The sequence below is a fragment of the Oncorhynchus kisutch genome, unplaced genomic scaffold, assembly GCF_002021735.2.
Source record: "Oncorhynchus kisutch isolate 150728-3 unplaced genomic scaffold, Okis_V2 scaffold700, whole genome shotgun sequence".
NCBI lineage: Eukaryota > Metazoa > Chordata > Actinopteri > Salmoniformes > Salmonidae > Oncorhynchus > Oncorhynchus kisutch.
In genome coordinates, this window is record NW_022262645.1 from 45837 (window position 1) to 71331 (window position 25495).

Consider the following 25495-nt stretch of genomic DNA (forward strand, 5'->3'; position numbering starts at 1 on the left):
GCTAATATAACCCCACTGTGTTGTTGTCTGTCTGTCTGATGTCAGCTAATATAACCCCACTGTGTTGTCTGTCTGATGTCAGCTAATATAACCCCACTGTGTTGTTGTCTGTCTGTCTGATGTCAGCTAATATAACCCCACTGTGTTGTTGTCTGTCTGATGTCAGCTAATATAACCCCACTGTGTTGTTGTCTGTCTGTCTGATGTCAGCTAATATAACCCCACTGTGTTGTCTGTCTGATTATATGACTGATGTCAGCTAATATAACCCCACTGTGTTGTTGTCTGATGATATGTCTGATGCCAGCTAATATAACCCCACTGTGTTGTTGTCTGTCTGTCTGATGCCAGCTAATATAACCCCACTGTGTTGTTGTCTGTCTGATGTCAGCTAATATAACCCCACTGTGTTGTTGTCTGTCTGATGTCAGCTAATATAACCCCACTGTGTTGTTGTCTGTCTGATGCCAGCTAATATAACCCCACTGTGTTGTTGTCTGTCTGATGTCAGCTAATATAACCCCACTGTGTTGTTGTCTGTCTGATGTCAGCTAATATAACCCCACTGTGTTGTTGTCTGATGATATGACAGATGTCAGCTAATATAACCCCACTGTGTTGTTGTCTGTCTGTCTGATGTCAGCTAATATAACCCCACTGTGTTGTTGTCTGATGATATGACTGATGTCAGCTAATATAACCCCACTTTGTTGTTGTCTGATGACATGACTGATGCCAGCTAATATAACCCCACTGTGTTGCTGTCTGTCTGTCTGATGCCAGCTAATATAACCCCACTGTGTTGTTGTCTGTCTGTCTGATGTCAGCTAATATAACCCCACTGTGTTGTCTGTCTGACTGATGTCAGCTAATATAACCCCACTGTGTTGTCTGTCTGTCTGATGATATGACTGATGTCAGCTAATATAACCCCACTGTGTTGTTGTCTGTCTGTCTGATGTCAGCTAATATAACCCCACTGTGTTGTCTGTCTGTCTGATGATATGACTGATGTCAGCTAATATAACCCCACTGTGTTGTTGTCTGTCTGTCTGATGTCAGCTAATATAACCCCACTGTGTTGTTGTCTGTCTGTCTGATGTCAGCTAATATAACCCCACTGTGTTGTTGTCTGTCTGTCTGATGTCAGCTAATATAACCCCACTGTGTTGTTGTCTGTCTGATGTCAGCTAATATAACCCCACTGTGTTGTTGTCTGTCTGTCTGATGATATGACTGATGTCAGCTAATATAACCCCACTGTGTTGTTGTCTGTCTGTCTGATGTCAGCTAATATAACCCCACTGTGTTGTCTGTCTGTCTGATGATATGACTGATGTCAGCTAATATAACCCCACTGTGTTGTTGTCTGTCTGTCTGATGTCAGCTAATATAACCCCACTGTGTTGTTGTCTGTCTGATGTCAGCTAATATAACCCCACTGTGTTGTTGTCTGTCTGTCTGATGATATGACTGATGTCAGCTAATATAACCCCACTGTGTTGTTGTCTGTCTGTCTGATGTCAGCTAATATAACCCCACTGTGTTGTCTGTCTGTCTGATGATATGACTGATGTCAGCTAATATAACCCCACTGTGTTGTTGTCTGTCTGTCTGATGTCAGCTAATATAACCCCACTGTGTTGTTGTCTGTCTGTCTGATGTCAGCTAATATAACCCCACTGTGTTGTTGTCTGTCTGTCTGATGTCAGCTAATATAACCCCACTGTGTTGTTGTCTGTCTGATGTCAGCTAATATAACCCCACTGTGTTGTTGTCTGTCTGTCTGATGATATGACTGATGTCAGCTAATATAACCCCACTGTGTTGTTGTCTGTCTGATGTCAGCTAATATAACCCCACTGTGTTGTTGTCTGTCTGACTGATGTCAGCTAATATAACCCCACTGTGTTGTTGTCTGTCTGTCTGATGATATGACTGATGTCAGCTAATATAACCCCACTGTGTTGTTGTCTGTCTGATGTCAGCTAATATAACCCCACTGTGTTGCTGTCTGTCTGATGTCAGCTAATATAACCCCACTGTGTTGTTGTCTGTCTGACTGATGTCAGCTAATATAACCCCACTGTGTTGTCTGTCTGTCTGTCTGTCTGTCTGATGTCAGCTAATATAACCCCACTGTGTTGTCTGTCTGATGATATGACTGATGTCAGCTAATATAACCCACTGTGTTGTCTGTCTGATGATATGACTGATGTCAGCTAATATAACCCCACTGTGTTGTTGTCTGTCTGATGTCAGCTAATATAACCCCACTGTGTTGTCTGTCTGTCTGATGTCAGCTAATATAACCCCACTGTGTTGTTGTCTGTCTGATGTCAGCTAATATAACCCCACTGTGTTTTCTGTCTGATGATATGACTGATGTCAGCTAATATAACCCCACTGTGTTGTCTGATGATATGACTGATGCCAGCTAATATAACCCCACTGTGTTGTATTTCAGTTTGTCTGGGTTCACATCGTGTGGGCATCAACAACCAGAACTCTGGAGACTCCAACGTCCCTTCAAACCTCAGAACCTGTGTCAAAGGTTGGTAAAGGTTCGAGACGGTTGTTGGGGTTCAGAGGTCAGGGCTACGGGTTGGTTTAGAGAAGGGTTGTCAACTAAAATAATTCCCCGCCGGCCTCATTTAGTCTTCAATGAGGTCCGTAGTGTAATTTAAAGTTGTCACCGCCTTATTTTTACACCACGGTCCGTATATTTGACCCCCCTGGTTTAGGGGTAGGATGCTGGCCCATGGGTCGTATGTTTGACCCCCCCTGGTTTAGGGGTAGGATGCTGGCCCATGGGTCGTATGTTTGACCCCCCCTGGTTTAGTGGTAGGATGCTGGCCCATGGGTCGTAAGTTTGACCCCCCTGGATTAGTGGTAGGATGCTGGCCCATGGGTCGTAAGTTTGACCCCCCTGGATTAGTGGTAGGATGCTGGCCCATGGGTCGTAAGTTTGACCCCCCCTGGTTTAGTGGTAGGATGCTGGCCCATGGGTCATATGTTTGACCCCCCCTGGTTTAGTGGTAGGATGCTGGCCCATGGGTCGTATGTTTGACCCCCCTGGTTTAGTGGTAGGATGCTGGCCCATGGGTCGTATATTTGACCCCCCTGGTTTAGGGGTAGGCTACTGGCCCATGGGTTGTATATTTGACCCCCCTGGTTTAGGGGTAGGCTGCTGGCCCATGGGTCGTAGATTTGACCCCCCTGGTTTAGTGGTAGAATGCGGGCCCATGGGTTGATTATTTGACCCCCCTGGTTTAGTGGATACTAAACTGGATACCTGTATGGATACCTGTATGTGTTCTGTCTGGATACCTGTATGTGTTCTGTATAGTCCTGTCTGGATACCTGTATGTGTTCTGTCTGGATACCTGTATGTGTTCTGTATAGTCCTGTCTGGATACCTGTATGTGTTCTGTATAGTCCTGTCTGGATACCCGTATGTGTTCTGTATAGTTCTATCTGGATGCCTGTATGTGTTCTGTATAGTCATGTCCTGTCTGGATACCTGTATGTATTCTGTATAGTCTTGTCTGGACACCTGTATATGTTCTGTATAGTCCTGTCTGGATTTCTGTATAGTCCTGTCTGGATCCCTGTATGTGTTCTGTATAGTCCTGTCTGGATCCCTGTATGTGTTCTGTATAGTCCTGTCTGGATACCTGTATGTGTTCTGTATAGTCCTGTCCAGTCTGGATACCTGTATGTGTTCTGTATAGTCCTGTCTGGATACCTGTATGTGTTCTGTCTGGATACCTGTATGTGTTCTGTATAGTCCTGTCTGGATACATGTATGTGTTCTGTATAGTCCTGTCTGGATACCCGTATGTGTTCTGTATAGTTCTATCTGGATGCCTGTATGTGTTCTGTATAGTCATGTCCTGTCTGGATACCTGTATGAATTCTGTATAGTCTTGTCTGGATACCTGTATATGTTCTGTATAGTCCTGTCTGGATTTCTGTATAGTCCTGTCTGGATCCCTGTATGTGTTCTGTATAGTCCTGTCTGGATCCCTGTATGTGTTCTGTATAGTCCTGTCTGGATCCCTGTATATGTTCTGTATAGTCCTGTCTGGATTTCTGTATAGTCCTGTCTGGATACCTGTATGTGTTCTGTATAGTCCTGTCCAGTCTGGATACCTGTATGTGTTCTGTATAGTCCTGTCTGGATACCTGTATATGTTCTGTATTGTCCTGTCTGGATACCTTTGTGTGTTCTGTATAGTCCTGTCTGGATACCTGTATGTGTTCTGTATAGTCCTGTCTGAATACCTGTGTATGTTCTGTATAGTCCTGTCTGGATACCTGTATGTGTTCTGTATAGTCCTGTCCTGTCTGGATACCTGTATGTGTTCTGTATAGTCCTGTCTGGATACCTGTATGAGTTCTGTATAGTCCTGTCCTGTCTGGATACCTGTATGAGTTCTGTATTTTCCTATCCTGTCTGGATACCTGTATGTGTTCTGTATAGACCTGTCCTGTCTGGATACCTGTATGTGTTCTGTATAGTCCTGTCTGGATACCAGTATGTGTTCTGTATAGTCATGTCCTGTCTGGATACCTGTATGTGTTCTGTATAGTCTTGTCTGGATACCTGTATGTGTTTTGTATAGTCCTGTCTGGATACCTGTATGTGTTTTGTATAGTCCTGTCTGGATACCTGTATGTGTTCTGTATAGTCCTGTCTGGATACCTGTATATGTTCTGTATAGTCCTGTCCTGTCTGAATACCTGTATATGTTCTGTATAGTCCTGTCTGGATACCTGTATGTGTTTTGTATAGTCCTGTCTGGATACCTGTATGTGTTCTGTATAGTCCTGTCTGGATACCTGTATGTGTTCTGTATAGTCCTATCTGGATACCTGTATATGTTCTGTATAGTCATGTCCTGTCTGAATACCTGTATGTGCTCTGTATAGTCCTGTCTGGATACCTGTATGTGTTCTGTATAGTCCTGTCTGGATACCTGTATGTGTTCTGTATAGTCCTGTCTGGATACCTGTATGTGTTCTGTATAGTCCTGTCTGGATACCTGTATGTGTTCTGTATAGTCCTGTCCAGTCTGGATACCTGTATGTGTTCTGTATAGTCCTGTCTGGATACCTGTATGTGTTCTGTCTGGATACCTGTATGTGTTCTGTATAGTCCTGTCTGGATACATGTATGTGTTCTGTATAGTCCTGTCTGGATACCCGTATGTGTTCTGTATAGTCATGTCCTGTCTGGATACCTGTATGAATTCTGTATAGTCTTGTCTGGATACCTGTATATGTTCTGTATAGTCCTGTCTGGATTTCTGTATAGTCCTGTCTGGATCCCTGTATGTGTTCTGTATAGTCCTGTCTGGATCCCTGTATGTGTTCTGTATAGTCCTGTCTGGATCCCTGTATATGTTCTGTATAGTCCTGTCTGGATTTCTGTATAGTCCTGTCTGGATACCTGTATGTGTTCTGTATAGTCCTGTCCAGTCTGGATACCTGTATGTGTTCTGTATAGTCCTGTCTGGATACCTGTATATGTTCTGTATTGTCCTGTCTGGATACCTTTGTGTGTTCTGTATAGTCCTGTCTGGATACCTGTATGTGTTCTGTATAGTCCTGTCTGGATACCTGTATATGTTCTGTATAGTCCTGTCCTGTCTGAATACCTGTATATGTTCTGTATAGTCCTGTCTGGATACCTGTATGTGTTTTGTATAGTCCTGTCTGGATACCTGTATGTGTTCTGTATAGTCCTGTCTGGATACCTGTATGTGTTCTGTATAGTCCTATCTGGATACCTGTATATGTTCTGTATAGTCATGTCCTGTCTGAATACCTGTATGTGCTCTGTATAGTCCTGTCTGGATACCTGTATGTGTTCTGTATAGTCCTGTCTGGATACCTGTATGTGTTCTGTATAGTCCTGTCTGGATACCTGTATGTGTTCTGTATAGTCCTGTCTGGATACCTGTATGTGTTCTGTATAGTCCTGTCCAGTCTGGATACCTGTATGTGTTCTGTATAGTCCTGTCTGGATACCTGTATGTGTTCTGTCTGGATACCTGTATGTGTTCTGTATAGTCCTGTCTGGATACATGTATGTGTTCTGTATAGTCCTGTCTGGATACCCGTATGTGTTCTGTATAGTCATGTCCTGTCTGGATACCTGTATGAATTCTGTATAGTCTTGTCTGGATACCTGTATATGTTCTGTATAGTCCTGTCTGGATTTCTGTATAGTCCTGTCTGGATCCCTGTATGTGTTCTGTATAGTCCTGTCTGGATCCCTGTATGTGTTCTGTATAGTCCTGTCTGGATCCCTGTATATGTTCTGTATAGTCCTGTCTGGATTTCTGTATAGTCCTGTCTGGATACCTGTATGTGTTCTGTATAGTCCTGTCCAGTCTGGATACCTGTATGTGTTCTGTATAGTCCTGTCTGGATACCTGTATATGTTCTGTATTGTCCTGTCTGGATACCTTTGTGTGTTCTGTATAGTCCTGTCTGGATACCTGTATGTGTTCTGTATAGTCCTGTCTGGATACCTGTGTATGTTCTGTATAGTCCTGTCCTGTCTGGATACCTGTATGTGTTCTGTATAGTCCTGTCTGGATACCTGTATGAGTTCTGTATAGTCCTGTCCTGTCTGGATACCTGTATGAGTTCTGTATTTTCCTATCCTGTCTGGATACCTGTATGTGTTCTGTATAGACCTGTCCTGTCTGGATACCTGTATGTGTTCTGTATAGTCCTGTCTGGATACCAGTATGTGTTCTGTATAGTCATGTCCTGTCTGGATACCTGTATGTGTTCTGTATAGTCTTGTCTGGATACCTGTATGTGTTTTGTATAGTCCTGTCTGGATACCTGTATGTGTTTTGTATAGTCCTGTCTGGATACCTGTATGTGTTCTGTATAGTCCTGTCTGGATACCTGTATATGTTCTGTATAGTCCTGTCCTGTCTGAATACCTGTATATGTTCTGTATAGTCCTGTCTGGATACCTGTATGTGTTTTGTATAGTCCTGTCTGGATACCTGTATGTGTTCTGTATAGTCCTGTCTGGATACCTGTATGTGTTCTGTATAGTCCTGTCTGGATACCTGTATATGTTCTGTATAGTCATGTCCTGTCTGAATACCTGTATGTGCTCTGTATAGTCCTGTCTGGATACCTGTATGTGTTCTGTATAGTCCTGTCTGGATACCTGTATGTGTTCTGTATAGTCCTGTCTGGATACCTGTATGTGTTCTGTATAGTCCTGTCTGGATACCTGTATGTGTTCTGTATAGTCCTGTCCAGTCTGGATACCTGTATGTGTTCTGTATAGTCCTGTCTGGATACCTGTATGTGTTCTGTCTGGATACCTGTATGTGTTCTGTATAGTCCTGTCTGGATACATGTATGTGTTCTGTATAGTCCTGTCTGGATACCCGTATGTGTTCTGTATAGTCATGTCCTGTCTGGATACCTGTATGAATTCTGTATAGTCTTGTCTGGATACCTGTATATGTTCTGTATAGTCCTGTCTGGATTTCTGTATAGTCCTGTCTGGATCCCTGTATGTGTTCTGTATAGTCCTGTCTGGATCCCTGTATGTGTTCTGTATAGTCCTGTCTGGATCCCTGTATATGTTCTGTATAGTCCTGTCTGGATTTCTGTATAGTCCTGTCTGGATACCTGTATGTGTTCTGTATAGTCCTGTCCAGTCTGGATACCTGTATGTGTTCTGTATAGTCCTGTCTGGATACCTGTATATGTTCTGTATTGTCCTGTCTGGATACCTTTGTGTGTTCTGTATAGTCCTGTCTGGATACCTGTATGTGTTCTGTATAGTCCTGTCTGAATACCTGTGTATGTTCTGTATAGTCCTGTCTGGATACCTGTATGTGTTCTGTATAGACCTGTCCTGTCTGGATACCTGTATGTGTTCTGTATAGTCCTGTCTGGATACCAGTATGTGTTCTGTATAGTCATGTCCTGTCTGGATACCTGTATGTGTTCTGTATAGTCTTGTCTGGATACCTGTATGTGTTTTGTATAGTCCTGTCTGGATACCTGTATGTGTTCTGTATAGTCCTGTCTGGATACCTGTATATGTTCTGTATAGTCCTGTCCTGTCTGGATACCTGTATGAGTTCTGTATTTTCCTATCCTGTCTGGATACCTGTATGTGTTCTGTATAGACCTGTCCTGTCTGGATACCTGTATGTGTTCTGTATAGTCCTGTCTGGATACCAGTATGTGTTCTGTATAGTCATGTCCTGTCTGGATACCTGTATGTGTTCTGTATAGTCTTGTCTGGATACCTGTATGTGTTTTGTATAGTCCTGTCTGGATACCTGTATGTGTTTTGTATAGTCCTGTCTGGATACCTGTATGTGTTCTGTATAGTCCTGTCTGGATACCTGTATATGTTCTGTATAGTCCTGTCCTGTCTGAATACCTGTATATGTTCTGTATAGTCCTGTCTGGATACCTGTATGTGTTTTGTATAGTCCTGTCTGGATACCTGTATGTGTTCTGTATAGTCCTGTCTGGATACCTGTATGTGTTCTGTATAGTCCTGTCTGGATACCTGTATATGTTCTGTATAGTCATGTCCTGTCTGAATACCTGTATGTGCTCTGTATAGTCCTGTCTGGATACCTGTATGTGTTCTGTATAGTCCTGTCTGGATACCTGTATGTGTTCTGTATAGTCCTGTCTGGATACCTGTATGTGTTCTGTATAGTCCTGTCCAGTCTGGATACCTGTATGTGTTCTGTATAGTCCTGTCTGGATACCTGTATGTGTTCTGTCTGGATACCTGTATGTGTTCTGTATAGTCCTGTCTGGATACATGTATGTGTTCTGTATAGTCCTGTCTGGATACCCGTATGTGTTCTGTATAGTCATGTCCTGTCTGGATACCTGTATGAATTCTGTATAGTCTTGTCTGGATACCTGTATATGTTCTGTATAGTCCTGTCTGGATTTCTGTATAGTCCTGTCTGGATCCCTGTATGTGTTCTGTATAGTCCTGTCTGGATCCCTGTATGTGTTCTGTATAGTCCTGTCTGGATCCCTGTATATGTTCTGTATAGTCCTGTCTGGATTTCTGTATAGTCCTGTCTGGATACCTGTATGTGTTCTGTATAGTCCTGTCCAGTCTGGATACCTGTATGTGTTCTGTATAGTCCTGTCTGGATACCTGTATATGTTCTGTATTGTCCTGTCTGGATACCTTTGTGTGTTCTGTATAGTCCTGTCTGGATACCTGTATGTGTTCTGTATAGTCCTGTCTGAATACCTGTGTATGTTCTGTATAGTCCTGTCTGGATACCTGTATGTGTTCTGTATAGACCTGTCCTGTCTGGATACCTGTATGTGTTCTGTATAGTCCTGTCTGGATACCAGTATGTGTTCTGTATAGTCATGTCCTGTCTGGATACCTGTATGTGTTCTGTATAGTCTTGTCTGGATACCTGTATGTGTTTTGTATAGTCCTGTCTGGATACCTGTATGTGTTCTGTATAGTCCTGTCTGGATACCTGTATATGTTCTGTATAGTCCTGTCCTGTCTGAATACCTGTATATGTTCTGTATAGTCCTGTCTGGATACCTGTATGTGTTTTGTATAGTCCTGTCTGGATACCTGTATGTGTTCTGTATAGTCCTGTCTGGATACCTGTATGTGTTCTGTATAGTCCTGTCTGGATACCTGTATATGTTCTGTATAGTCATGTCCTGTCTGAATACCTGTATGTGTTCTGTATAGTCCTGTCTGGATACCTGTATGTGTTCTGTATAGTCCTGTCTGGATACCTGTATGTGTTCTGTATAGTCCTGTCTGGATACCTGTATGTGTTCTGTATAGTCCTGTCTGGATACCTGTATGTGTTCTGTATAGTCCTGTCTGGATACCTGTATGTGTTCTGTATAGTCCTGTCTGGATACCTGTATGTGTTCTGTCTGGATACCTGTATGTGTTCTGTATAGTCCTGTCTGGATACCTGTATGTGTTCTGTATAGTCCTGTCTGGATACCCGTATGTGTTCTGTATAGTTCTATCTGGATGCCTGTATGTGTTCTGTATAGTCATGTCCTGTCTGGATACCTGTATGTATTCTGTATAGTCTTGTCTGGACACCTGTATATGTTCTGTATAGTCCTGTCTGGATTTCTGTATAGTCCTGTCTGGATCCCTGTATGTGTTCTGTATAGTCCTGTCTGGATCCCTGTATGTGTTCTGTATAGTCCTGTCTGGATACCTGTATGTGTTCTGTATAGTCCTGTCCAGTCTGGATACCTGTATGTGTTCTGTATAGTCCTGTCTGGATACCTGTATGTGTTCTGTCTGGATACCTGTATGTGTTCTGTATAGTCCTGTCTGGATACCTGTATGTGTTCTGTATAGTCCTGTCTGGATACCCGTATGTGTTCTGTATAGTTCTATCTGGATGCCTGTATGTGTTCTGTATAGTCATGTCCTGTCTGGATACCTGTATGTATTCTGTATAGTCTTGTCTGGACACCTGTATATGTTCTGTATAGTCCTGTCTGGATTTCTGTATAGTCCTGTCTGGATCCCTGTATGTGTTCTGTATAGTCCTGTCTGGATCCCTGTATGTGTTCTGTATAGTCCTGTCTGGATCCCTGTATATGTTCTGTATAGTCCTGTCTGGATTTCTGTATAGTCCTGTCTGGATACCTGTATGTGTTCTGTATAGTTCTATCTGGATGCCTGTATGTGTTCTGTATAGTCATGTCCTGTCTGGATACCTGTATGAATTCTGTATAGTCTTGTCTGGATACCTGTATATGTTCTGTATAGTCCTGTCTGGATTTCTGTATAGTCCTGTCTGGATCCCTGTATGTGTTCTGTATAGTCCTGTCTGGATCCCTGTATGTGTTCTGTATAGTTCTGTCTGGATCCCTGTATATGTTCTGTATAGTCCTGTCTGGATTTCTGTATAGTCCTGTCTGGATACCTGTATGTGTTCTGTATAGTCCTGTCCAGTCTGGATACCTGTATGTGTTCTGTATAGTCCTGTCTGGATACCTGTATATGTTCTGTATAGTCCTGTCTGGATACCTGTATGTGTTCTGTATAGTCCTGTCTGGATACCTGTATGTGTTCTGTATAGTCCTGTCTGGATACCTGTATGTGTTCTGTCTGGATACCTGTATGTGTTTTGTATAGTCCTGTCTGGATACCTGTATGTGTTCTGTATAGTCCTGTCTGGATACCCGTATGTGTTCTGTATAGTTCTATCTGGATGCCTGTATGTGTTCTGTATAGTCATGTCCTGTCTGGATACCTGTATGTATTCTGTATAGTCTTGTCTGGACACCTGTATATGTTCTGTATAGTCCTGTCTGGATTTCTGTATAGTCCTGTCTGGATCCCTGTATGTGTTCTGTATAGTCCTGTCTGGATCCCTGTATGTGTTCTGTATAGTCCAGTCTGGATACCTGTATGTGTTCTGTATAGTCCTGTCCAGTCTGGATACCTGTATGTGTTCTGTATAGTCCTGTCTGGATACCTGTATGTGTTCTGTCTGGATACCTGTATGTGTTCTGTATAGTCCTGTCTGGATACCTGTATGTGTTCTGTATAGTCCTGTCTGGATACCCGTATGTGTTCTGTATAGTTCTATCTGGATGCCTGTATGTGTTCTGTATAGTCATGTCCTGTCCGGATACCTGTATGAATTCTGTATAGTCTTGTCTGGATACCTGTATATGTTCTGTATAGTCCTGTCTGGATTTCTGTATAGTCCTGTCTGGATCCATGTATGTGTTCTGTATAGTCCTGTCTGGATCCCTGTATGTGTTCTGTATAGTTCTGTCTGGATCCCTGTATATGTTCTGTATAGTCCTGTCTGGATTTCTGTATAGTCCTGTCTGGATACCTGTATGTGTTCTGTATAGTCCTGTCCAGTCTGGATACCTGTATGTGTTCTGTATAGTCCTGTCTGGATACCTGTATATGTTCTGTATTGTCCTGTCTGGATACCTTTGTGTGTTCTGTATAGTCCTGTCTGGATACCTGTATGTGTTCTGTATAGTCCTGTCTGAATACCTGTGTATGTTCTGTATAGTCCTGTCTGGATGCCTGTATGTGTTCTGTATAGTCCTGTCCTGTCCTGTCTGGATACCTGTATGTGTTCTGTATAGTCCTGTCTGGATACCTGTATGAGTTCTGTATAGTCCTGTCCTGTCTGGATACCTGTATGAGTTCTGTATTTTCCTGTCCTGTCTGGATACCTGTATGTGTTCTGTATAGACCTGTCCTGTCTGGATACCTGTATATGTTCTGTATAGTCCTGTCTGGATACCAGTATGTGTTCTGTATAGTCATGTCCTGTCTGGATACCTGTATGTGTTCTGTATAGTCTTGTCTGGATACCTGTATGTGTTTTGTATAGTCCTGTCTGGATACCTGTATGTGTTTTGTATAGTCCTGTCTGGATACCTGTATGTGTTCTGTATAGTCCTGTCTGGATACCTGTATATGTTCTGTATAGTCCTGTCCTGTCTGAATACCTGTATATGTTCTGTATAGTCCTGTCTGGATACCTGTATGTGTTTTGTATAGTCCTGTCTGGATACCTGTATGTGTTCTGTATAGTCCTGTCTGGATACCTGTATGTGTTCTGTATAGTCCTGTCTGGATCCCTGTATGATACCTCTGTGTGTGTTGTTCTGCAGAGATCAGTGACCAGTGCCTTCCGTTTCCGTGTTACAAGGAGGGTTCTGAACGCTGCATCGATGGCCAGGCCTCCTTCACCTGTCAGTGTCGACCAGGCTGGAAGGGGCCGCGCTGTGAGGATGGTAGGTACCAGACAGACAGGGTTGGGGTTAGACAGGCCTCCTTCACCTGTCAGTGTCGACCAGGCTGGAAGGGCTCCAACTTAATACTGGGTCCTACTGGGTAATATATACTGGGTCCTACTTAATACTGGGTCCTACTTAATACTGGGTCCTACTTAATACTGGGTCCTGGCTTAATACTGGGTCCTGGCTTAATAATGGTCCCTACTTAATACTGGGTCCTAGTTTAATACTGGGTCCTGGCTTAATACTGGGTCCTACTTAATACTGGGTCCTGGCTTAATACTGGGTCCTGGCTTAATACTGGGTCCTGGCTTAATACTGGGTCCTGGCTTAATACTGGGTTCTGGCTTAATACTGGGTCCTACTTAATACTGGGTCCTGGCTTAATACTGGGTCCTGGCTTAATACTGGGTCCTGGCTTAATACTGGGTCCTGGCTTAATACTGGGTCCTGGCTTAATACTGGGTCCTGGCTTAATACTGGGTTCTGGCTTAATACTGGGTCCTACTTAATAATGGGTCCTGGCTTAATACTGGGTCCTGGCTTAATACTGAGTCCTGGCTTAATACTGGGTCCTGGCTTAATACTGGGTCCTACTTAATACTGGGTCCTGGCTTAATACTGGGTCCTATTTAATACTGGGTCCTGGTTTAATACTGGGTCCTACTTAATACTGGGTCCTGGCTTAATACTGGGTCCTGGCTTAATACTGGGTCCTGGTTTAATACTGGGTCCTACTTAATACTGGGTCCTGGTTTAATACTGGGTCCTACTTAATACTGGGTCCTGGCTTAATACTGGGTCCTGGCTTAATACTGGGTCCTGGCTTAATACTGGGTCCTGGCTTAATACTGGGTCCTGGTTTAATACTCGGTCCTGGCTTAATACTGGGTCCTACTTAATACTGGGTTCTACTTAATACTGGGTCCTACTTAATACTGGGTCCTGACTTAATACTGGGTCCTGGCTTAATACTGGGTCCTGGCTTAATACTGGGTCCTGGCTTAATACTGGGTCCTACTTAATACTGGGTCCTACTTAATACTGGCTCCTGGCTTAATACTGGGTCCTACTTAATACTGGGTCCTGGCTTAATACTGGGTCCTGGCTTAATACTGGGTCCTGGCTTAATACTGGGTCCTACTTAATACTGGGTCCTGGCTTAATACTGGGTCCTGGCTTAATACTGGGTCCTGGCTTAATACTGGGTCCTGGCTTAATACTGGGTCCTGGTTTAATACTGGGTCCTGGTTTAATACTGGGTTGCTGGTTTGAATCCGTCTCTAAAAGCTTGGTCAGAAACGTTGGTTTTGCTGACTTACTGGGCAGGAGCAGGACTTCTTGAATAACGATGTTATTGGTTGTTTTATTGATCAGACATTGACGAGTGTTCAGACCCAGATCACCAAGCCGGCTGCAACCAGAAGTGTTACAACTCCCCCGGGAGCTTCCGTTGTATGTGTGACGATGGGTACCGGTTCAGAACCAGCGAGAAGATCCACTGTACAGGTACCAGTTACTGTTATATAGATCCACTGTACAGGTGACAGTTACTGTTATATAGATCCACTGTACAGGTACCAGTTACTGTTATATAGATCCACTGTACAGGTACCAGTTACTGTTATATAGATCCACTGTACAGGTAACAGTTATATAGATCCACTGTACAGGTAACAGTTATATAGATCCACTGTACAGGTACCAGTTATATAGATCCACTGTACAGGTACCAGTTACTGTTATATAGATCCACTGTACAGGTACCAGTTACTGTTATATAGATCCACTGTACAGGTACCAGTTACTGTTATATAGATCCACTGTACAGGTACCAGTTATATAGATCCACTGTACAGGTAACAGTTATATAGATCCACTGTACAGGTACCAGTTACTGTTATATAGATCCACTGTACAGGTACCAGTTACTGTTATATAGATCCACTGTACAGGTAACAGTTATATAGATCCACTGTACAGGTAACAGTTATATAGATCCACTGTACAGGTACCAGTTACTGTTATATAGATCCACTGTACAGGTACCAGTTACTGTTATATAGATCCACTGTACAGGTAACAGTTATATAGATCCACTGTACAGGTACCAGTTACTGTTATATAGATCCACTGTACAGGTACCAGTTACTGTTATATAGATCCACTGTACAGTTACCAGTTACTGTTATATAGATCCACTGTACAGGTACCAGTTACTGTTATATAGATCCACTGTACAGGTAACAGTTATATAGATCCACTGTACAGGTACCAGTTACTGTTATATAGATCCACTGTACAGGTACCAGTTACTGTTATATAGATCCACTGTACAGGTAACAGTTATATAGATCCACTGTACAGGTACCAGTTACTGTTATATAGATCCACTGTACAGGTACCAGTTACTGTTATATAGATCCACTGTACAGGTACCAGTTACTGTTATATAGATCCACTGTACAGGTACCAGTTACTGTTATATAGATCCACTGTACAGGTACCAGTTACTGTTATATAGATCCACTGTACAGGTGACAGTTACTGTTATATAGATCCACTGTACAGGTACCAGTTACTGTTATATAGATCCACTGTACAGGTAACAGTTATATAGATCCACTGTACAGGTGACAGTTATATAGATCCACTGTACAGGTGACAGTTACTGTTATATAGATCCACTGTACAGGTAACAGTTATATAGATCCACTGTACAGGTACCAGTTACTGTTATATAGATCCACTGTACAGGTGACAGTTACTGTTATATAGATCCACTGTACAGGTACCAGTTACTGTTATATAGATCCACTGTACAGGTAACAGTTATATAGATCCACTGTACAGGTGACAGTTACTGTTATATAGATCCACTGTACAGGTACCAGTTACTGTTATATAGATCCACTGTACAGGTACCAGTTACTGTTATATAGATCCACTGTACAGGTACCAGTTACTGTTATATAGATCCACTGTACAGGTACCAGTTACTGTTATATAGATCCACTGTACAGGTACCAGTTACTGTTATATAGATCCACTGTACAGGTAACAGTTATATAGATCCACTGTACAGGTAACAGTTATATAGATCCACTGTACAGGTACCAGTTATATAGATCCACTGTACAGGTAACAGTTATATAGATCCACTGTACAGGTAACAGTTACTGTTATATAGATCCACTGTACAGGTGAACTGGACTCCAGTTTAGACTCTAGTTTAGACACTAGATTTGCAGGCCCAGACTCTAGTTTAGGATCTAGTTTAGACTCTAGATTTGCAGGCCCAGACTCTAGCTTAGACTCTAGTTTAGACTCTAGTCTAGATTCTGGAGTTGCAGGCCCAGACTCTAGTTTAGACTCTAGATTTGCAGGCCCAAACTCTAGTTCAGACTCCAGATTTGCAGTCCCAGACTAGTTTAGAATCTAGTTTAGATTCTAGACTAGAGTTGCAGGCCCATACTCTAGTTTAGACTCCTCTATATTAGACTCTAGATTTGCAAGCCCAGACACTAGATTATTCTCTATCTTTACAGACCCAGACACTAGATTATACTCTAGATTTACAGACCCAGACACTAGATTATACTCTAGCTTTACAGACCCAGGCCGTAATTTAGATTAACAGAGGGAGATGACTGACCAGTTCAGTGTTACATAAGAGTGTTTAAACCTCAGGGTCATTGATTGACCATCGCTGTTACCAGAAACAGGCTTCAGTCTCTGTTGCTGCTTGTGCACCCACTTGTGTTAATGTTCGTGCGATTGTCTCATGACTAAACCAAACCTCCATATTACCAACTCACACTGGAGATGTCAAGATGTCTGTGTCTCCTCCCCAGAGTGTGTCTGCTGTACCCCAATATCTCTGAGGAACCAGCTAAATGTGTCTCCTCCCCAGAGAGTGTCTGCTGTACCCCAATATCTCTGAGGAACCAGTAATAAATGTGTTCCCTCCCCAGATAGTGTCTGCTGTACCCCAATATCTCTGAGGAACCAGTAATAAATGTGTTCCCTCCCCAGATAGTGTCTGCTGTACCCCAATATCTTTGAGGAACCAGTAATAAATGTGTTCCCTCCCCAGAGTGTCTGCTGTACCCCAATATCTCTGAGGAACCAGCTAAATGTGTCTCCTCCCCAGAGAGTGTCTGCTGTACCCCAATATCTCTGAGGAACCAGTAATAAATGTGTTCCCTCCCCAGATAGTGTCTGCTGTACCCCAATATCTTTGAGGAACCAGTAATAAATGTGTTCCCTCCCCAGAGAGTGTCTGCTGTACCCCAATATCTCTGAGGAACCAGCTAAATGTGTTCCCTCCCCAGATATCAATGAGTGTCTGCTGTACCCCAGTATCTGTGAAGAACCGGCTAAATGTGTCAACAACCCTGGCATGTATGAGTGCCAGTGTCCCCCGGGCTTCAGTTACAACTTCACCTTGCGTTCCTGTTTGGGTGAGATGCCACTACACTGTACCCACACTGACCACAGGAGAAAGACACTATCACAGACAGGAACATGTTTATTTAACTAGTCAGGTCAGTTATGAACAAGTTCTTATTTACAATGACGGCCCTAGGAACAGTGGGTTAACTGGTCTAGGAACAGTGGGTTAACTGGTCTAGGAACAGTGGGTTAACTGGTCTAGGAACAGTGGGTTAACTGGTCTAGGAACAGTGGGTTAACTGGTCTAGGAGCAGTGGGTTAACTGGTCTAGGAGCAGTGGGTTAACTGGTCTAGGAACAGTGGGTTAACTGGTCTAGGAACAGTGGGTTAACTGGTCTAGGAACAGTGGGTTAACTGGTCTAGGAACAGTGGGTTTACTGGTCTAGGAACAGTGGGTTAACTGGTCTAGGAACAGTGGGTTAACTGGTCTAGGAACAGTGGGTTAACTGGTCTAGGAACAGTGGGTTAACTGGTCTAGGAACAGTGGGTTAACTGGTCTAGGAACAGTGGGTTAACTGGTCTAGGAGCAGTGGGTTAACTGGTCTAGGAACAGTGGGTTAACTGGTCTAGGAACAGTGGGTTAACTGGTCTAGGAACAGTGGGTTAACTGGTCTAGTGGGTTAACTGGTCTAGTGGGTTAACTGGTCTAGGAACAGTGGGTTAACTGGTCTAGTGGGTTAACTGGTCTAGGAAAAGTGGGTTAACTGGTCTAGGAGCAGTGGGTTAACTGGTCTAGGAGCAGTGGGTTAACTGGTATAGGAACAGTGGGTTAACTGGTCTAGGAACAGTGGGTTAACTGGTCTAGGAACAGTGGGTTAACTGGTCTAGGAGCAGTGGGTTAACTGGTCTAGGAGCAGTGGGTTAACTGGTCTAGGAACAGTGGGTTAACTGGTCTAGGAACAGTGGGTTAACTGGTCTAGGAACAGTGGGTTAACTGGTCTAGGAACAGTGGGTTAACTGGTCTAGGAACAGTGGGTTAACTGGTCTAGGAACAGTGGGTTAACTGGTCTAGTGGGTTAACTGGTCTAGGAACAGTGGGTTAACTGGTCTAGTGGGTTAACTGGTCTAGGAACAGTGGGTTAACTGGTCTAGGAGCAGTGGGTTAGCTGGTCTAGGAACAGTGGGTTAACTGGTCTAGGAGCAGTGGGTTAACTGGTCTAGGAGCAGTGGGTTAACTGGTCTAGGAACAGTGGGTTTACTGGTCTAGGAACAGTGGGTTAACTGGTCTAGGAGCAGTGGGTTAGCTGGTCTAGGAACAGTGGGTTAACTGGTCTAGGAGCAGTGGGTTAACTGGTCTAGGAACAGTGGGTTTACTGGTCTAGGAACAGTGGGTTAACTGGTCTAGGAGCAGTGGGTTAACTGGTCTAGGAACAGTGGGGTTAACTGGTCTAGGAACAGTGGGGTTAACTGGTCTAGGAGCAGTGGGTTAACTGGTCTAGGAACAGTGGGGTTAACTGGTCTAGGAGCAGTGGGTTAACTGGTCTAGGAACAGTGGGGTTAACTGGTCTAGGAACAGTGGGTTAACTGGTCTAGGAGCAGTGGGTTAACTGGTCTAGGAACAGTGGGTTAACTGGTCTAGGAACAGTGGGTTTACTGGTCTAGGAACAGTGGGTTAACTGGTCTAGGAACAGTGGGTTAACTGGTCAAGGAACAGTGGGTTAACTGGTCTAGGAACAGTGGGGTTAACTGGTCTAGGAGCAGTGGGTTAACTGGTCTAGGAACAGTGGGTTTACTGGTCTAGGAACAGTGGGTTAACTGGTCTAGGAGCAGTGGGTTAACTGGTCTAGGAACAGTGGGTTAACTGGTCTAGGAACAGTGGGTTTACTGGTCTAGGAACAGTGGGTTAACTGGTCTAGGAACAGTGGGTTAATGGTCAAGGAACAGTGGGTTAACTGGTCAAGGAACAGTGGGATAACTGGTCTAGGAACAGTGGGTTAACTGGTCTAGGAGCAGTGGGTTAACTGGTCAAGGAACAGTGGGTTAACTGGTCAAGGAACAGTGGGATAACTGGTCTAGGAACAGTGGGTTAACTGGTCTAGGAACAGTGGGTTAACTGGTCAAGGAACAGTGGGATAACTGCCTTGTTCAGGGGCAGAACGACCGATTTTTACCTTGTCAGCTCAGGGATTCGATCTAGCATCCTTTCGGTTACTGGCCCAACTCTGTAACCACTAGGCTACCTGCCTCCTCCACACTCTAACCACTACACTACCTGCCTCCTTCCCACTCTAACCACTAGGCTACCTGCCTCCTCTACACTCTAACCACTAGGCTACCAGCCTCCTCTACACTCTAACCACTAGGCTACCTGCCTCCTCTACACTCTAACCACTAGGCTACCTACCTCCTCTACACTCTAACCACTAGGCTACCTGCCTCCTCCCCACTCTAACCACTAGGCTACCTGCCTCCTCTACACTCTAACCACTAGGCTACCTGCCTCCTCCCCACTCTAACCACTAGGCTACCTGCCTCCTCCCCACTCTAACCACTAGGCTACCTGCCTCCTCTACACTCTAACCACTAGGCTACCTGCCTCCTCCCCACTCTAACCACTAGGCTACCTGCCTCCTCTACACTCTAACCACTAGACTACCTGCCTCCTCTACACTCTAACCACTAGGTTACCTGCCTCCTCTACACTCTAACCACTAGACTACCTGCCTCCTCTACACTCTAACCACTAGGCTACCTACCTCCTCTACACTCTAACCACTAGACTACCTGCCTCCTCCCCACTCTAACCACTAGGCTACCTGCCTCCTCCCCACTCTAACCACTAGACTACCTGCCTCCTCTACACTCTAACCACTAGACGACCTGCCTCCTCTACACTCTAACCACTAGACTACCTGCCACCTCTACACTCTAACCACAAGGCTCTAACCACTAGGCTACCCTGCCGCCTCTACACTCTAACCACTATACTACCTGCCTCCTCTACACTCTAACCACTAGGCTACCTGCCTCCTCTACACTCTAACCACTAGGCTACCTGCCTCCTCTACACTCTAACCACTAGACTACCTGCCACCTCTACACTCTAACCACTAGGCTGCCTGCCTCCTCCCCACTCTAACCACTAGGTTACCTGCCTCCTCTACACTCTAACCACTAGGCTACCTGCCTCCTCTACACTCTAACCACTAGGTTACCTGCCTCCTCTACACTCTAACCACTCAGCTACCTGCCTCCTCTACACTCTAACCACTAGGTTACCTGCCTCCTCTACACTCTAACCACTAGGTTACCTGCCTCCTCTACACTCTAACCACTAGGCTACCTGCCACCTCTACACTCTAACCACTAGGCTACCTGCCACCTCTACACTCTAACCACTAGGCTACCTGCCGCCTCTACACTCTAACCACTAGGCTACCTGCCACCTATACACTCTAACCACTAGGCTACCTGCCTCCTCCCCACTCTAACCACTAGGCTACCTGCCTCCTCTACACTCTAACCACTAGACTACCTGCCACCTCTACACTCTAACCACAAGGCTCTAACCACTAGGCTACCCTGCCACCTCTACACTCTAACCACTAGACTACCTGCCTCCTCCACACTCTAACCACTAGGCTACCTGCCACCTCTACACTCTAACCACTAGGCTACCTGCCTCCTCTACACTCTAACCACTAGGCTACCTGCCTCCTCTACACTCTAACCACTAGACTACCTGCCTCCTCTACACTCTAACCACTAGGCTACCTGCCTCCTCTACACTCTAACCACTAGGCTACCTGCCTCCTCTACACTCTAACCACTAGGCTACCTGCCTCCTCTACACTCTAACCACTATGCTACCTGCCTCCTCTACACTCTAACCACTAGGCTACCTGCCTCCTCTACACTCTAACCACTATGCTACCTGCCTCGTCTACACTCTAACCACTAGACTACCTGCCACCTCCACACTCTAACCACTAGGCTACCTGCCTCCTCTACACTCTAACCACTAGGCTACCTGCCTCCTCTACACTCTAACCACTAGGCTACCTGCCTCCTCTACACTCTAACCACTAGGCTACCTGCCGCCTCTACACTCTAACCACTAGGCTACCTGCCTCCTCTACACTCTAACCACTAGGCTACCTGCCACCTCTACACTCTAACCACAAGGCTCTAACCACTAGGCTACCCTGCCACCTCTACACTCTAACCACTATACTACCTGCCTCCTCTACACTCTAACCACTAGGCTACCTGCCTCCTCTACACTCTAACCACTAGGCTACCTGCCTCCTCTACACTCTAACCACTAGACTACCTGCCACCTCTACACTCTAACCACTAGGCTGCCTGCCTCCTCCCCACTCTAACCACTAGGTTACCTGCCTCCTCTACACTCTAACCACTAGGCTACCTGCCTCCTCTACACTCTAACCACTAGACTACCTGCCACCTCCACACTCTTACCACTAGGCTACCTGCCACCTCTACACTCTAACCACTAGGCTACCTGCCTCCTCTACACTCTAACCACTAGGCTACCTGCCTCCTCTACACTCTAACCACTAGACTACCTGCCTCCTCTACACTCTAACCACTAGGCTACCTGCCTCCTCTACACTCTAACCACTAGGCTACCTGCCTCCTCTACACTCTAACCACTAGGCTACCTGCCTCCTCTACACTCTAACCACTAGGCTACCTGCCTCCTCTACACTCTAGCCACTAACCTGCCGCCCCTAAATATACAGTCTGACAAATTAAAAAAAGGACCTAATGGAACTTTTGGTATCAACTGATCTTAACCCTGACCCTGTACCTCCTGTAATGACCTCTGACCTCTACCCTCTCCGCCTGACGCTCGTGGTTGTCCCCAGATGTCGACGAGTGCGAGGTGGGCGTGTGTGAGGGCGTGTGTGTGAACACGATGGGTAGCTACTCCTGCCGCTGCGAAGGTCGTCAGGGCCTGCGGTTAGCGGAGGACCAGCGCTCCTGTGAGGAGGTGCCGGTGTGTGTCCAGCTCTACGACTACAAACACTCTGAGATGCTATACCTGGGAGAACAATTCACCGGAGGGCCTGTCATATACCTCCGCTTCAGACTACCGGAGAACACCAAGTAAGGGGGTTTAAACACACCGAGGCAGAGACAGACATGCAGTCCTGTTCACTACACAACTGTACCCTAAATCGTCCGGGTCGTCTGGGTCGTGTGTCTCCAGGTTTGCTGCAGAGTTTGACTTCCGTACGTTTGATCCAGAAGGGGTGGTTCTGTACGCAGAGTCTTCCCAGGACTCATGGTTCATGCTGGGGCTGAGGGGAGGACGGATCGAGGTCCAGTTCAAGACCCAGCACTCCCTGAAGGTCACCAGCGGGGGCAAGGCCATCAACGACGGACAGTGGCATGTGGTAAGACTGGCTCGTGGATTACTTTCACTGATTACTTTTTACTGTCTCTAGCTGGTTATATTTGTCACCTGTCCAACCTGACTGTCTCTAGCTGGTTATATTAGTCACCTGTCCAACCTGACTGCCTGTCTTTTACTGTCTCTAGCTGGTTATATTAGTCACCTGTCCAACCTGACTGCCTGTCTTTTACTGTCTCTAGCTGGTTATATTAGTCCTCTGTCCAACCTGACTGTCTCTAGCTGGTTATATTAGTCCTCTGTCCAACCTGACTGCCTGTCTTTTACTGTCTCTAGCTGGTTATATTAGTCACCTGTCCAACCTGACTGCCTGTCTTTTACTGTCTCTAGCTGGTTATATTAGTCCTCTGTCCAACCTGACTGTCTCTAGCTGGTTATATTAGTCACCTGTCCAACCTGACTGTCTCTAGCTGGTTATATTAGTCCTCTGTCCAACCTGACTGTCTCTAGCTGGTTATATTAGTCACCTGTCCAACCTGACTGCCTGTCTTTTACTGTCTCTAGCTGGTTATATTAGTCCTCTGTCCAACCTGACTGCCTGTCTTTTACTGTCTCTAGCTGGTTATATTAGTCACCTGTCCAACCTGACTGTCTCTAGCTGGTTGTATTAGTCATCTGTCCAACCTGACTGCCTGTCTTTTACTGTCTCTAGCTGGTTATATTAGTCATCTGTCCAACCTGACTGTCTCTAGCTGGTTATGTTAGTCCTCTGTCCAACCTTACTGTCTCTAGCTGGTTATATTAGTCATCTGTCCAACCTGACTGTCTGTCTTTTACTGTCTCTAGCTGGTTATATTAGTCACCTGTCCAACCTGACTGTCTCTAGCTGGTTATATTAGTCCTCTGTCCAACCTGACTGCCTGTCTTTTACTGTCTCTAGCTGGTTATATTAGTCACCTGTCCAACCTGACTGTCTCTAGCTGGTTATATTAGGTACCTGTCCAACCTGACTGTCTCTAGCTGGTTGTATTAGTCATTTGTCCAACCTGACTGCCTGTCTTTTACTGTCTCTAGCTGGTTTTATTAGTCATCTGTCCAACCTGACTGTCTCTAGCTGGTTATGTTAGTCCTCTGTCCAACCTTACTGTCTCTAGCTGGTTATATTAGTCATCTGTCCAACCCGACTGCCTGTCTTTTACTGTCTCTAGCTGGTTATATTAGTCACCTGTCCAACCTGACTGTCTCTAGCTGGTTATATTAGACCTCTGTCCAACCTGGCTGCCTGTCTTTTACTGTCTCTAGCTGGTTATATTAGTCACCTGTCCAACCTGACTCTCTAGCTGGTTATATTAGTCACCTGTCCAACCTGACTGTCTCTAGCTGGTTATATCAGTGACCTGTCCAGCCTGACTGTCTCTAGCTGGTTATCAGTCACCTGTCCAACCTGACTGTCTTTAGCTGGTTATATTAGTCACCTGTCCAACCTGACTGCCTGTCTTTTACTGTCTCTAGCTGGTTATATTAGTCCTCTGTCCAACCTGACTGCCTGTCTTTTACTGTCTCTAGCTGGTTATATTAGTCATCTGTCCAACCTGACTGTCTAGCTGGTTATATCAGTCACCTGTCCAACCTGACTGTCTCTAGCTGGTTTTATTAGTCACCTGTCCAACCTGACTGCCTGTCTTTTACTGTCTCTAGCTGGTTATATCAGTGACCTGTCCAGCCTGACTGTCTCTAGCTGGTTATCAGTCACCTGTCCAACCTGACTGTCTTTAGCTGGTTATATTAGTCACCTGTCCAACCTGACTGCCTGTCTTTTACTGTCTCTAGCTGGTTATATTAGTCCTCTGTCCAACCTGACTGCCTGTCTTTTACTGTCTCTAGCTGGTTATATTAGTCATCTGTCCAACCTGACTGTCTAGCTGGTTATATCAGTCACCTGTCCAACCTGACTGTCTCTAGCTGGTTTTATTAGTCACCTGTCCAACCTGACTGCCTGTCTTTTACTGTCTCTAGCTGGTTATATTAGTCACCTGTCCAACCTGACTGTCTCTAGCTGGTTATATTAGTCTTCTGTCCAACCTGACTGTCTCTAGCTAGTTATATTAGTCATCTGTCCAACCTGACTGTCTCTAGCTGGTTATATTAGTCACCTGTCCAACCTTACTGTCTCTAGCTGGTTATATTAGTCATCTGTCCAACCTGACTGCTTGTCTTTTACTGTCTCTAGCTGGTTATATTAGTCATCTGTCCAACCTGACTGTCTCTAGCTGGTTATATTAGTCATCTGTCCAACCTGACTGCCTGTCTTTTACTGTCTCTAGCTGGTTATATTAGTCATCTGTCCAACCTGACTGTCTCTAGCTGGTTATATTAGTCACCTGTCCAACCAGACTGTCTCTAGCTGGTTATATTAGCCACCTGTCCAACCTGACTGTCTGTCTTTTACTGTCTCTAGCTGGATATATTAGTCCTCTGTCCAACCTGACTGTCTCTAGCTGGTTATATTAGTCATCTGTCCAACCTTACTGTCTCTAGCTGGTTATATTAGTCATCTGTCCAACCTGACTGCCTGTCTTTTACTGTCTCTAGCTGGTTATATTAGTCACCTGTCCAACCTGACTGTCTCTAGCTGGTTATATTAGACCTCTGTCCAACCTGGCTGCCTGTCTTTTACTGTCTCTAGCTGGTTATATTAGTCACCTGTCCAACCTGACTCTCTAGCTGGTTATATTAGTCACCTGTCCAACCTGACTGTCTCTAGCTGGTTATATCAGTGACCTGTCCAGCCTGACTGTCTCTAGCTGGTTATCAGTCACCTGTCCAACCTGACTGTCTTTAGCTGGTTATATTAGTCACCTGTCCAACCTGACTGCCTGTCTTTTACTGTCTCTAGCTGGT

General features: G+C 44.9%; 1 protein-coding gene across 1 annotated transcript in view; it reads left to right on the forward strand.

Moving 5' to 3' along the window:
• Positions 1-25495, forward strand: part of LOC116361467 (vitamin K-dependent protein S-like) — a 64689-nt gene that overhangs the window by 25003 nt on the left and 14191 nt on the right. The window contains 6 exon segments of the mRNA XM_031815924.1: positions 2468-2554; positions 12694-12816; positions 14197-14328; positions 17154-17282; positions 22107-22347; positions 22451-22637. Coding sequence (XP_031671784.1) covers positions 2468-2554; positions 12694-12816; positions 14197-14328; positions 17154-17282; positions 22107-22347; positions 22451-22637 — 899 coding nt within the window.